Raw genomic sequence first — 12,933 nt, forward strand, 5'->3', positions numbered from 1 at the left:
GTCAAACGGGAATTTAGTGAGCATGTCCCGAGTTGATGTATGACCTGGTAAATCAGGCTCCAAACCTACAACTGACAGGATTGTATTTCTTTTCAAACACTTAACAAACATCCCACTACTAAACCACAAAACCTGCTACAATAAAGAAACGGTTGGGCGTCAGTGTCTGTTTTCATGCGCCTCCTCACCGCTTTGGGAGGATCCTGGTGCGTGTGCTGCGCGGCGAAGTGCTCAAGGGCCTCTTGGTAGTCGCTGCGGTTGACGTTGTTGCCGTTGACCTTCAGGACGACCTGGCCAGGCTGAAGACCCGCCCCCGCTGCCTCCCAGCCTGCAGTGTCACAACAGGATCAGAGGTCGAAGGTCACAAGATGGTGTAAATACAGTGGAACCATACACAACACATCGGGTTATTGTAAAAAAACATGTAGCTTAAGTCAGGCAGGAGGAGGACTTGAAAGTGCAGTACATGTGTTTCCCATATCTAGGAAAAAATATCTTCTCCAAAATATTAAATCAAGTTCACTTTATATGGACTCTGGTTTTGGACTCAATTTACACGCGAGCACATAGCCTTGCCCGTTTTGTTTCCCCAGGGAAAACAGAAAATCACTCAGTTCAATGTTGTAACATGCTGTCCCAAGCTACTAATGGCTTTGCAGCCTGGAAGTCTAATCAACACCGCCAATCTTCTTCCTCTCCGACCTAAAAATACCCGCACTGGCACTGCTGACAACCAAACGCGCCAACAATTACCTAACACTGGGGCTACTTGACCCCATGCATGGATATCACACAGGGGGGGGGGAGTGATTTAGGAACCACAAGTATTACAAGACACAGGGAAAAGAGAGGTAAGGAGAAACAGTGTGGACAGGGAGAGGAGGGGATGGAAATGGGGGAGAACTGAGAGGGGAGAGAAAGCAGAGAAGTCCCCCTGCCATGATAAAACAGAACAAATCCATCAGATCGCATACTTTGGTTGCGCCGAGCGGCAGATCCTCTCCTCGCTGTCTATGTGTGAGTCCTCTCTTGCTCCTGTCTGGTTTACTCATCTGGAATAATCCCTCATTCAACTAATCATAAATCCCTCATGTTTTTATTACGAGTAGGTGGTGAAAACATCTGGTTGCGAGGACAGAGCGGGACGAATGAGAAGGGAGAACAAACGTGTGGGGGGGCTTTTGTAGATACCTATTACTCATTTAGCTCTGATCACAGCGCAATGTGTGTGTGTGTGTGTGTGTGTGTGTGTGTGTGTGTGTGTGTGTGTGTGTGTGTGTGTGTGTGTGTGTGTGTGTGTGTGTGTGTGTGTGTGTTTTAAAAGTAGAGTCTATTAGGGGTTTGAATCCTGTCAGCAGCCCGTCTGGCTGACAGGTGGCCATAAAAACCTAATGGAGGCTCACTAAAAGCAGAAAGTAACAGGTGGTCGGAGGCTAGAGTTACCTCATCTTTCCCCTTGAATTCACCCAGAATTACTTCTACTTCTGACACCAAAAGTGTGCAACAACAAAGTCAAACGCCTGTAAATGTGTTCATAAGTATAGTGTTTACTGTGTCCTTTCTGGTGAGCTGACTAAACGAGGACCATAACTAATAATGAGGGCGTTATTAGTTTGCGAGATAAGAAAGGATCATCTTCTTTATTGGTAGCGTTATTATTATTAAATGTTATGTAATTGTAAATGTAAATCCTGCTTGTTATTCTCATTTGTCAAATGAGGTCACTCACCTTTCCTGACAGCGTGGACATGAGGAGGGGCAGAGCCACAGAGTCTGAAGGACAGGCTGTCCGGGTTGTCAGGGATCTTCACAATCCTGGATTAGAAAAGACCAGTCAGACCAGTGTGCCCTATGTGTGTGTGTGTGTGTGTGTGTGTGTGTGTGTGTGTGTGTGTGTGTGTGTGTGTGTGTGTGTGTGTGTGTGTGTGCTCACTCACTCTTTGGCCTTGGTGGCGACCAGCAGCCGCAGGGAGCGCCGTATGCAGAAGGACTGGCTGATCATGGTCTCCACCTCGGAGAAGGGCCTGAGGAACAGCAGGTCCTCGTTGATGGTGAAGATCTTCCTGCCCACCTGCAGGCCAGCCATCTGGATGGACAGACGCACGGACAGGACACGCAATGGTGGGTATTTTTAGGCAGCAGCTTGTTTCCAGCTCCCTCTAAAGCCCCCCCTTTTGTACAGCAAGAGCTTCAGGTGTGCACCGCTCCCTCCATTGTCACAGTGACACCGAAAAAAACGTGCGCAGAATTAAACTCACATAGAATATAATCCAAGTTAACACCTCAATGAACCCAGAAACGGGTTCATGTTCAGTTTATGTGCCTCCAATGAGCACGGCAGGAGGCAAGACAAAACATAAAAGAGAAAATCAGTGTGCACCGATTAATATTTCCACTGCCTGTTCAGTCTTGTCATGAATTTTCCAGCACATGAACACGTTTTTTTAATATGGAGGAAGTGCATATATTGTAGGCTACTAGATATGATTAAGGAGCATGATATTTCCACCTGAGTCTCTGCCAGTTGGATTTGCACGCAATTCCAGATCGAAGGGGAACTTTCAATTTCCACATGAATACAGAGATGCTGCCTCATGTTTAGGCCCATGACCAGAGCTTGCCTTTTTGCCTTGAACTAATTACAATCCGATCGGTCACAGTGCATGTCGGCATGTGGACAGCAACTGAACACATAAATGTACATGCTAACAAGCATCAAGAATCCTAAGCTTTTCACAATCGGCCTTCGAAGCCCCTATTTTTCATATGACAGACCCATCACCACGGACTGCTACACGTCATCACATGCATTCATCTTGCACATCTCCAGTCACGTTGTGAGAATAATGCTGCCTCTGTGTGTTCGTGCTGTGAGTCCAGTCTCCTGGGCACAGATCCGGTGGGATGGCCTTGTTTGAGCCAGGGCCCCAAACCCCCCTACTCTGGATAACGGCCCAGGATGGCTGTAGGAATGACTGGGAGGAGCCACAGAATGTGGATGGATGTGTGTGTGTGTGTGTGTGTGTGTGCGTCAGTGTACAGCAACGGTGCCTGTTACGTGACTTGCTATAACAGCAGCATATAGTGAAAGAGCTCTGTATGTGTCTGTCAGCCCTTTTCAGAGCCCCCATGGGAATCAGCTGAGCTTCATTCACAGTGCTGGCACACGGGGCCGTGTCACAACTAGCAATCCTGTTATTGTGGGGCAACGAGGGAGACGGGGGATGAATAACAGAGTAGGAGAGGAGAGAGAGAAGTGGACAGGAGGGTGGAAGAGGCAGAGGAGAACGATTGTCCAGAGAATGAAATGTGGGAAAGAACTGCAATGAGTAAAATAACAGAAAGGGATGAGGAAACTTGGACCGCAAGAACAGGGACACAAGAAGAATTATGGGAAATTAAAATAGTGCAGAGCTAGTAAAGGTTTCCCCATCTCTGGATCTGTGGGAAAGGAAGGTTCCACAAACAGCCAGGGCAGCGTCCTGTGTTTTCAAGTAGGAAGATGCCAGAAAGTTGTTCAAACTTTGGTTGCTGGTCAGATTTACTCCAAAAAAAAAAAGTTTGTGGTCATGAAGCAAAAGGGGAAATCACAGGAAAAGAGATAAAAGTCTGTCACTGCTGACAGAGTAGCCACAGATATGAGAAATTCCATTTTTACAGGCTGCTCCTGAACATAACATTAATGCTAAAAAATCATTTTAAAAAAGAAACTCAATAATCACACTGGTTTTAAATGCTTTATCTGCATTTTTAAATCGCTAAGGATGAATAAAGTGGTGTGTGTGTGTGTGTGTGTGTGTGTGTGTGTGTGTGTGTGTGTGTGTGTGTGTGTGTGTGTGTGTGTGTGTGTGTGTGTCAGTTTTTTTGTCAAGCATGTCTAATGGTTTTACAGCCAATCAGAACGAAGTCCTTCCAAAGCGAGACAGAGGCAGACTGACAGCAGCCGTCAAAACATTAGACAGCCATTACCTACTGGAACTAATGCCCCGGGCGGGAAGGAGATGCAGTGTGTGTGTGTGTGTGTGTGTGTGTGTGTGTGTGTGTGTGTGTGTGTGTGTGTGTGTGTGTGTGTGTGTGTGTGTGTGTGTGTGTGTGTGTGTGTGTGTGTGTGTGTGTGTGTGTGTGTGTGTGTGTGTGTGTGTGTGTTGGCCATTACCTCAGCATGTGAGCCCCTGGTGACAGATTTCACCACAATGGCCTTGTTTTTCTCCTCGATCTCAAAGCCGTAGTCTTCTTCCTCAGGGTGAATCTAGTGCAGAGAAAATCACCTAATTACTGCCACATTTACACGGGTGACTGGTTGTTGGACTTAAAACGTCTTTCACTGGTTTAGCATCACGAGTGAGCAAGTGTCAGGATAATTGTCATGACATGCAGTATATATTCATATTCATTGCATTTGCCTCACTGCGATACGGTGCTATTTTGCACAAACTGTCTTCTTGTTCGTACATCTCGTACATCTGACACTGAATCAGAAGTTCACTGCAAGTTCTTGCTGAATTGACCCAAGGACTTACTGAAGCTTCCTGTTAAATAACGGTGATGCATGGCACTCTTTCCGGTATGTCCTATGCACAATCCATACGGATATTATCACAGTTTGGAATCTTAACGATTTCCAATCTTTTTTTTGCTTTGCATGTCAGGTGTCCTGCTGCTGATGATGTTCTCTGCCTCTCACATTCTATTCCCCCGTGGGGCGAGGCTTAGTTGTACACTGTCATCACCGAACACATTAGCCCGCTTCCATTAGGTAAACTGCCGGGACCATCTTCCTGCTGCACGACCCTGATAAGATGGGGATCTCTGCGGTTACATCAGAGGCTGTGGTAAATAAAGAGTTCCTGCACTTCACTTCAATAATTGCCGGGAGGGGAGGATTAGCTCCCCTAATCAAGGGGGGAAAAAAACCTCTTCCACTTCTTGTGGAAGGCCAGATAGCGAGCCTACTTCCTACTATGATATGAAAAGGGATGCTAGTGATGCTTCTAGGTTTCCCCAAAGATAATGAGCTTAACTAAACGGTTCGCTTTTTCTGTCAGCCTTTGGAAACCACAGTCTGCTAGACCAAAAGCAGTGTACACTGATCTTATCATATGTGCCAAACAAATATACATATCAGTTATATTTAGCTATATGCTATATGTCCTATTGCACAAATGATAATGACAAAAGGACATTCCGCTTCTTTACTTTTACTGTAGAAAAGTTCAGCCCAATAAAAATCCTTATTCAGCCCATGATGATGTGTTCTGCACCTTAAGTTTGCGGAGCTTTAATCCAGTGATTTTTCTTTCACTGAATCTATTATCTTGAACCTGGCCTTAGGATGTCCGTATAACCTTTCTGCATGCATGTTACATGCATCATGTTTGGCGGCGTGATTTTTTTTCCTCATCATGCATGGAACTTAATTTTCAGAAACTTCAAAAAAGGTTTCCACAGTTACACAGTTTTAAAATCAAAAACTCATTATAGTAGAAGCTTTAAACCAGATCTACATGTCGATATTTTAACACTGTTTCTTAGACTTCAGATAAAAACATCTTCTCTACCTAACAGGGCAGGAGGACAGCTTGTGACAAAGTAAACAGTGCATAAACATCTCACTTCTGACTTTTGTTCCTTTCTGGGTTTTTCCTCTTCACTCTTTTCTCCCAGCACCTGTTGTGTCATGTCATAAATGTTTTTTTATCACCGAGGATACAAAATAAGAATTAACCCAAAAATGCCGGCACTAAAAGAGAGGATGTATGAGGAGGGACAAGTGGGAAAATGTTGCATTTAAATTACATTAAGGCTCTACTTTATTAGATAAGGGATAGTAAAATATATATTTTGGTTTCCCAGACTGGATGACAGGAAAGGTCACAAGCCCTGACTAGCAAGCCATTTTAAATGCAGTAAAGAGGGGTAAAATCCAAACTGGGCCCACTTGCACTTCCTACGCCCTGTTTCACGGTTGTGCACTAAAATGAAATCTTCAAATGAAGACTATTGCACGGTAATTCTAACTGCGAGAATCAGCTGCTGTCACCTCTCATTAGTAGTCTCGGTAGTTTATTCTCTAGTGTTTGCAGAAACACAAAAGGGACCTCGTCTTGGGCAGTACAGTGGATTTCCACAGGACGCTCATTAAGATGCATACGGATCAGAGCAAATTCAATAGGTGTTCATTGACATCAAAGCAGTCACCGCTCCCATGGGGACAAGGGGGGGGGGTAGTTACATTTAGCTTTGGAGATCGGAGAGAAGAACGCACACGTGCACAGCTCCCAATAAACTCAAGTGAAGCATAGAGTAGATGCTGGTATTTCAGTTCATTAGCTATACAGTACAATGCGGTCCTGTTATATCATCACACACATGCAGTATCCCGCACATGTCTGAGCATCTATCTGCATGAAAGAGGGACGCATATCCAGATAATGTGGATAGATTTGTTAGATTTTAAATCCATCACAGAATCCTGAACAGTGATTTTTTGTTTTCTTCCAAAAGGAAACAAAAACATAGATGTGTGATTGTGTGTGTGTGTGTGTGTGTGTGTGTGTGTGTGTGTGTGTGTGTGTGTGTGTGTGTGTGTGTGTGTGTGTGTGTGTGTGTGTGTGTGTGTGTGTGTGTGTGTGTGTGTGTGTGTGTGTGCCTGTGTTCCAGCTCACCACCAGGGACTTGGCCAAGATGTTTTCGATGAGTTTGAAGTCATTGCGCTGGAGCTGCTTGCTCTTGGTGCTGGTTCCCTCCATCTCCTCGTCCGCATAGAAACGGAAGAACTGGGACTCGTCTTTGAACTCGCTCTTCTCCAAGACTGAGGAGGGAAAACAAACACAGCGTGTGATCAGAAAGCCACTGACTGAAATAATCTAATTGCAATGGGTTACGTCTCAGTTCAAAGTTAAGTAAAGTGGTGCTAATTAAAGACCAGAAAATGCATATCGCATTAGCTTAAAGCATCCATTGATGCACGTTCAATAAAAATCTAAAGTGTGGTTGTGCTTGCACTTGTAAATGTTAAGTGTGTTACATGATGGCACGTCATTTGAAACTTCAAAGACCTGTGGAGAGACAAGAGTGTCTGCCCATAAAGCTGGCACTTCAATGTGTGGACATCTTCACACATACAAGCAAAACGGTTAATTAGCTCATTAGCTAATGATGCTAACAGGAACATCTGGAGCCAAACCACATCTGGCCTAGGAAGGTTCCTCCAGAGGACACGAGGAACAGTGTGTCTGAGTGTGTTTAGAACACCCACTGTTGGGCTGAGCCCCAATCCAACACATGGGGCTCTTCTAATTTGGAAGCTTCTCCAGTCACGCCAGTTTGAGCATGAACCAAAAACACACTTCATTAAACAAACTGTCGATTGTTTATTGTTTCTCTGATAAGAAGCTAAGCCACCGGAATAAGGCCCTCAGTTACAGTAGGTAAGCATTTATTGCGCTCAAGAGCACTTTTCTTGAATGAAAGATGCCTTTTTTTATATTTTTAATCTTGATTTTGTGACTTTCTTTAGAACACAGAGTGAATAAATTCTCCTTTGTCAGTTTTCATTTGCTGGACACTGCCTCTGCTGCAACAGGTGCAAGCATGCCTAAAATGACCGTGACATGTGATGGTCACACTTGGACTAAAGCCATGATGTGGAGGCAGGTTTTATTGTGATGGATTGAATAAGGCAAATATCTATCTTCTTTGTGTCATACCAGCCCAAATCTCATAATCTTAGGTGTAGGAAACTGTAAAATGGGTCCTGCACAGGCAACGCATAGAGCCGAAGGTACCCAGCTGTTCAGAGGTTTGGCAAGCATCTGGCACCCTCAGGTGAACAAAAGCAAACTGATTACACACACACACCATCACGCCAACTCAAACGAAGCCCGATCGTGAGTTATTTCCTCTGAGTCACGGAGGCTGTGGTCACATAATACCTTAACGCCACCTATTCAACTGGAGGGAGTGCTACTCCGGAAACATTGTTACGCACACACATGCTAAAGCGTAATTTAAGTGCTTAAGTGTTTCAGACTCATTCTGTCACTTTTGAAGGAGTATTAAAAGTAAATACTTAAAAATGAATTAATTGTTTGGTTTTGAATTACATAACTCTTAATGCTGTATATGGGAATATTGTGGTTGAAAGGGAAATCTGCGGTTTAAAAAAATCATTATTACGCACTGCTACTTTCATTATTGGTATTCTTTATTTAAAGCTGTCAAATGAATAACTACTTGTTAACGACATTTTGGCTCAGGAGACATTCAACCCTGCATTATAACAGGACTTATGAAGGAGACATGGAAATTGTGCCCTGTGTGTTCGGTGCCTGAAGTGTAAAATGTAACAGGTGTTCACAACGGATGTGTAGATGAATGATGTAAGCAGGTAAGGACAGATGAAAGGCACATTTACTGTGTTATCTATCGTCAGTGGGTTACTCCCACCATCCACCAGTAACCTTTATAACAAATACATCCAGACAGCCAGAAAGACATAAAAAGACAAGCAAGACAAGGGCAGACACACAGAGAAGAGGAGGTCATGAGGAACCAGGTGAAGAGAGAGCAGTTGTGCTTACTAAGGACTAAAGAGAGTGACCGGAGGAGAGTGCACAGAGGCTGAGAGGAGAAAGGTCGTCACCCTAAAGAAGGGGCCGAGAGGAGGGAGAACAGGTGACACCTTCCAACAGATGGTGGAGGGAGGAAGGCGTATGTGTGAGTGCCAATCAGGCAATTTAAAAGTGAGAATAAAGTCACCGTATCACTTCCTCTGAGAGTTTCGTTGTGTGTTTAAATAAGCGTGACAGAAGCCTCAGAAGAGATTTGTACATTGTGTGTACATTTAAGCCTTTGTTCTGTTTCCATTCTGATCTGATCTATCACTTTGTACCTAGAGATGCAGAACATGTCAATAAGCAACTCCAGAAATAGTACCTGGGTGTTAGTTTAACCCCGGTACTAAGTTTAGGTAATGTTATTCACTCCTAGGACGACTGCAGTATTTATTTTAAAGGATCTCCAGGATCTTTCGGGAGAATTCAACCACTCCACTTAAATTCAAAAGACAGATACAATTTTCCTGCATCTTAGATTTCAGTCTTGCAAACGTCGCTATATGCATCAGGAAGTGCTGTCATCATGTTACTTCCTCAGTATTCCACCATTAAGTGTTTCTTTTAAGTGGGTCTCGCTTTGCACATAATGAACTTGTATGCCAATGGAGCTGGCTGATTCAATTTTAGGCCTCAACCAGCGGTCATGGTTCGGTGGGCTGACCCAGACAGCCATGTAGCTAAGCCAAACAGCTCTGGTTAGGGTACACTGCTAATGCTGTTTATGTTCAAACACACTAGGACAGAGCCAAAGCCGCTCCACTACAATGTGGTCAGTGAGGTTACCGAGACTTGGCTGGATCAGGTGCGCAAGTTTTACTTACTTTTTTATTTTCAAGCGATGACGGCATGACAGAGGAGAAGCTGATATTGCATTTTTGTGGGTAGGGAGAGAAGAACTGACAGGGTAAGGAGGGGGCAGCTCATAAAAGAGAATACTGGGGAAAAGAGTGGGGGAACGAGCAAGTCACACAACAACAGGCTGTGAATAACAGCATGCACGTGTCATGTCACTCATGCTGAGTAATCAGACTGAATTAAAAAAAAAAAATAGTCAGTTTGTCTTTGCTCGTGTGTGTGATAAGAGAATTGAACTGACCGTGGTGCATGAAGCCATTGTTGCAGAGCCCCACGCCAAGCGTCACCGCGTCCTCTCGGGTCGAGTAGTCTCCCTGGGAAACCAAATCAGTGACGCACACAGTCGGTCAGTTACAATGCCTGTTTACACCTGCTAATACGCAGCGGGCTGCTGCACCGCTGGCCTTAGCTTCTCTGTGTGATGGCCGGAGTGAGGATGGTGATTAATGAATATTAGTGTAATAAAGACAATGAGCGATTGGGAGACTGTTTCTGTTTGTCCTTGATTGTGAAACTAGTGGCTAGTGTCATTTGCAATGGAAGGACTGAGAAATAGTGAAAATGCAATTCAGCAAAAGTAAAATACTGACAAGTAGTATATAGCCCAATAGTAAAAGGACAGGAGAAAGAGTTACAGTAATGACAGTTATTGTTGTTTGTGTTATGTGTTTTAAATCAAGGTTAAATGAAAGTATAAGAGACGTTTATTTCACCTGCAAGAGTAGCCATTCGACCAGTTTGCTGGCAGGCACCACAGATTTGAAGGTTTTCAGATGGTGGTCTCTGTCCCTAAAGGAGCAAAAAAAAATAAAAGCATTGACAAATTGTATTTTCACAGTGCAATTGTGGAAAGGTGAAAACAGCCTGTGGCCTCTTTGTGGTCAACAGCAACAACACCCAACAGTGTCTCTCAGGTTTCTGTAATGTTGCCCTTCTTGAGCGACAAAGAGAACATCGCCGTTTCAGGCAGCTCAGGAGCAGTGTGTCTGATAATCTGTATTATGAGAACAGTGTATTTAGAGGTATAGCACTACATCTGCTACACCTGCACAGACTGCAGTCTGTTGATCTACAGTTTTCTTAATCCTGCCGCAAGAACGACTGACATTCACTGCTTTTTTTCACAAGCAGCCGCTATGGACCAACCCGCTTGACATGTAAACACGTGAAACAGGAAACGCTGCAGACGTGTGGTTGGCAGTGTGACTCGACAGATGTGTCATGGGCCTGTCAAATGAACGGTATATTCGATAACCCCATGTCTTAATCATCTGTTGTGAGTAAGACATGGGGTGTGCCTGTAGTGGAACACCCATAGTGTAAACTGCCGCTTTCAGAATGACAGCCAAGTAAAGAAATACCTGTTAAGTTCGGATGTGGATTAGAAGTGCACTGATTTATATGGTGGACAACGCCTTAAAACGGCGTGATAAATGAGCTGCTTCCAGACGTTGTTTGCTGATTTATGATTTTCTGCATCAGGGAGGGCATCGTCATCTACAGCATGAGACATCAGTGACATTCCCAAGATTGATTTTATTAGGTTTATAGCTATTTTATCATCATTATTGTTGTTGTTCACTGCGTTACAAAACCGGTGCGCGCTTTGTCTCTCCACAAAGTTTAATAACACAGAGGCCCAGCTTGTAATCATTTATGATTCATTAAAGGCAATACATCCATCGCTCCAACATTATAATTAATGGCTGCTACTAACAATGGCAATTTAGTGATGGATTAAAAAAAAGCAGTGGCGCTTTACATCATATCTGGCTGGCAGGGCAGAGGGATTGCCTTTGTATGTTAATAGGATTTGTCCCTCTGCGCCAAAAGCTCTTTGTTTGCGGCGATGGCAACCCCGGGCACTTCAATCAGCGAGTGACTGATGTTGGGATAGATAGAGGGGTGAGGGGGGTAAGAGTAGGAAGGGAGGGACTGCAGTGGACATAGAATGTGTGTGTGTATATGTGTGTGTGTTTTTGAGGGGGGTGTCAGAGGGAGACGATATGCATTTTCTTTGCTTCTATATAAATTTGTACTTCTATTCCTTTGACCTTCAGATGGGAAACATTTTCGTAAAGTGAGATCATTCACGTGCGGCCATAGTTTTAGGACTTCAAGTTTTGAATGGTAATAAGATTTAGTTTAAAAAAACAATTAAGGACTAATGGAGAACTGTATATTGATATAAAGTAAAACATTCAGAGGATGGGGCGTGTTTATGTGTGCAAATGCACTATAACTAGTGTAACTATGTGTAGTGCATATGTAAATAAGAAAGTGAGCGAGTGTGTCTGTGTGTGCATGTGTGTGAAGGAGGTAGAGAACATGAAGGAGAGAAATGTCCGCAGTCATCATTCAGCCTCCCACTAAACTCGTGTTTAAAAATCCCCCAACATAAACTCAACTAACCCACAACACTGTAAGGATTAAGAGACAAATGCTCATAATATGCGGCTCTCCTTAATCCTTCAAGAGATACCTCGTATAAACCTCCAGTCACGAAAGCCTGGCATCCTCCACCTGAACTGGATAATGGTACACATGAACCTGCAGCAGCTAAAGCTTGGCTGGGGGGGAGGAAAAGAGAGGTTTGAGGGGCTCTCGTTCCTGGCTGTGCTGCTGTTAGTTCTGTCATGACAGAAAGGGTGACGTGGGCCGAATGTGAACCCTTCATGAATATGCATCCGTGCACCTGGAGAGCGGGAACATTAGCATAGAAGGGGGGTATATGAGGAGGGAAGGGCAGGTACTTACTTGATGACAGGCGTGTGGAGGCTGTGAAGGCGGCAGTACAGCCTGACGCCCTAAGAGAAGAAGAAAAAAGGGAGGTGCTGACTCATAGAACGCACACACCTTGGGTAAACAAGTACAAGCATGGCCTCAGGACAAGAGATTTAACTGTTGGCTGTGAAAGAGAGTGTTAGCCCAGGGTTATCGTTTTAGGATAGACATATAAAAAGAGAGCAGAGGAAGGCCGACATAACCAACCTTTGTCTTTGGTCTCTTTGAAACTTATGTCCTTTTTGTCAAATTTATATTCAGTTTTTCTATGAGAAGGGATAATAGGCTCCAGAGTAGGAACATTTGTATAAACCAGTCACAAAAGGTTTATGCTTGTATGAATGTACAAAAAATAATGTTAAACAATAATATTATATTCAATAATGTATCTTTGGAAAGAAGATACAATTGGCACATTTTAGTCCAGCGGCTTCTTTCTAATGGCCATCAGGGAAAAAAGAAGTATGATTATATAGAAGTCTATGAGAAAATGACCCTACTTCTCACTGATTTATTACCTCAGTAAACATTATAAACATGAGTTTATGGTCTTCATGGCTAGTTTCAGGTCTTCTTTAATAAAGCATGATGTTCACTTAATAAATGATGGTCCCATTTAGATTAAATAGACGATAAAGCAGGGCATGCTTTAGGGCGTGGCTACCTTGTGATTGCC

General features: G+C 43.8%; 1 protein-coding gene across 1 annotated transcript in view; it reads right to left on the reverse strand.

Moving 5' to 3' along the window:
• Positions 1-12,933, reverse strand: part of prex1 (phosphatidylinositol-3,4,5-trisphosphate-dependent Rac exchange factor 1) — a 77,185-nt gene that overhangs the window by 22,061 nt on the left and 42,191 nt on the right. The window contains exons 13-20 of the mRNA XM_054608830.1: positions 12,231-12,280; positions 10,187-10,262; positions 9,715-9,787; positions 6,666-6,811; positions 4,157-4,249; positions 1,938-2,086; positions 1,730-1,815; positions 189-328 (exon numbers count right to left, since the gene is read on the reverse strand). Of these exons, the coding sequence (XP_054464805.1) occupies positions 189-328; positions 1,730-1,815; positions 1,938-2,086; positions 4,157-4,249; positions 6,666-6,811; positions 9,715-9,787; positions 10,187-10,262; positions 12,231-12,280 (813 nt within the window). The remainder of the gene's footprint in view (positions 1-188; positions 329-1,729; positions 1,816-1,937; positions 2,087-4,156; positions 4,250-6,665; positions 6,812-9,714; positions 9,788-10,186; positions 10,263-12,230; positions 12,281-12,933) is intronic.

The sequence above is a fragment of the Anoplopoma fimbria genome, chromosome 12, assembly GCF_027596085.1.
Source record: "Anoplopoma fimbria isolate UVic2021 breed Golden Eagle Sablefish chromosome 12, Afim_UVic_2022, whole genome shotgun sequence".
Lineage (NCBI taxonomy): Eukaryota > Metazoa > Chordata > Actinopteri > Perciformes > Anoplopomatidae > Anoplopoma > Anoplopoma fimbria.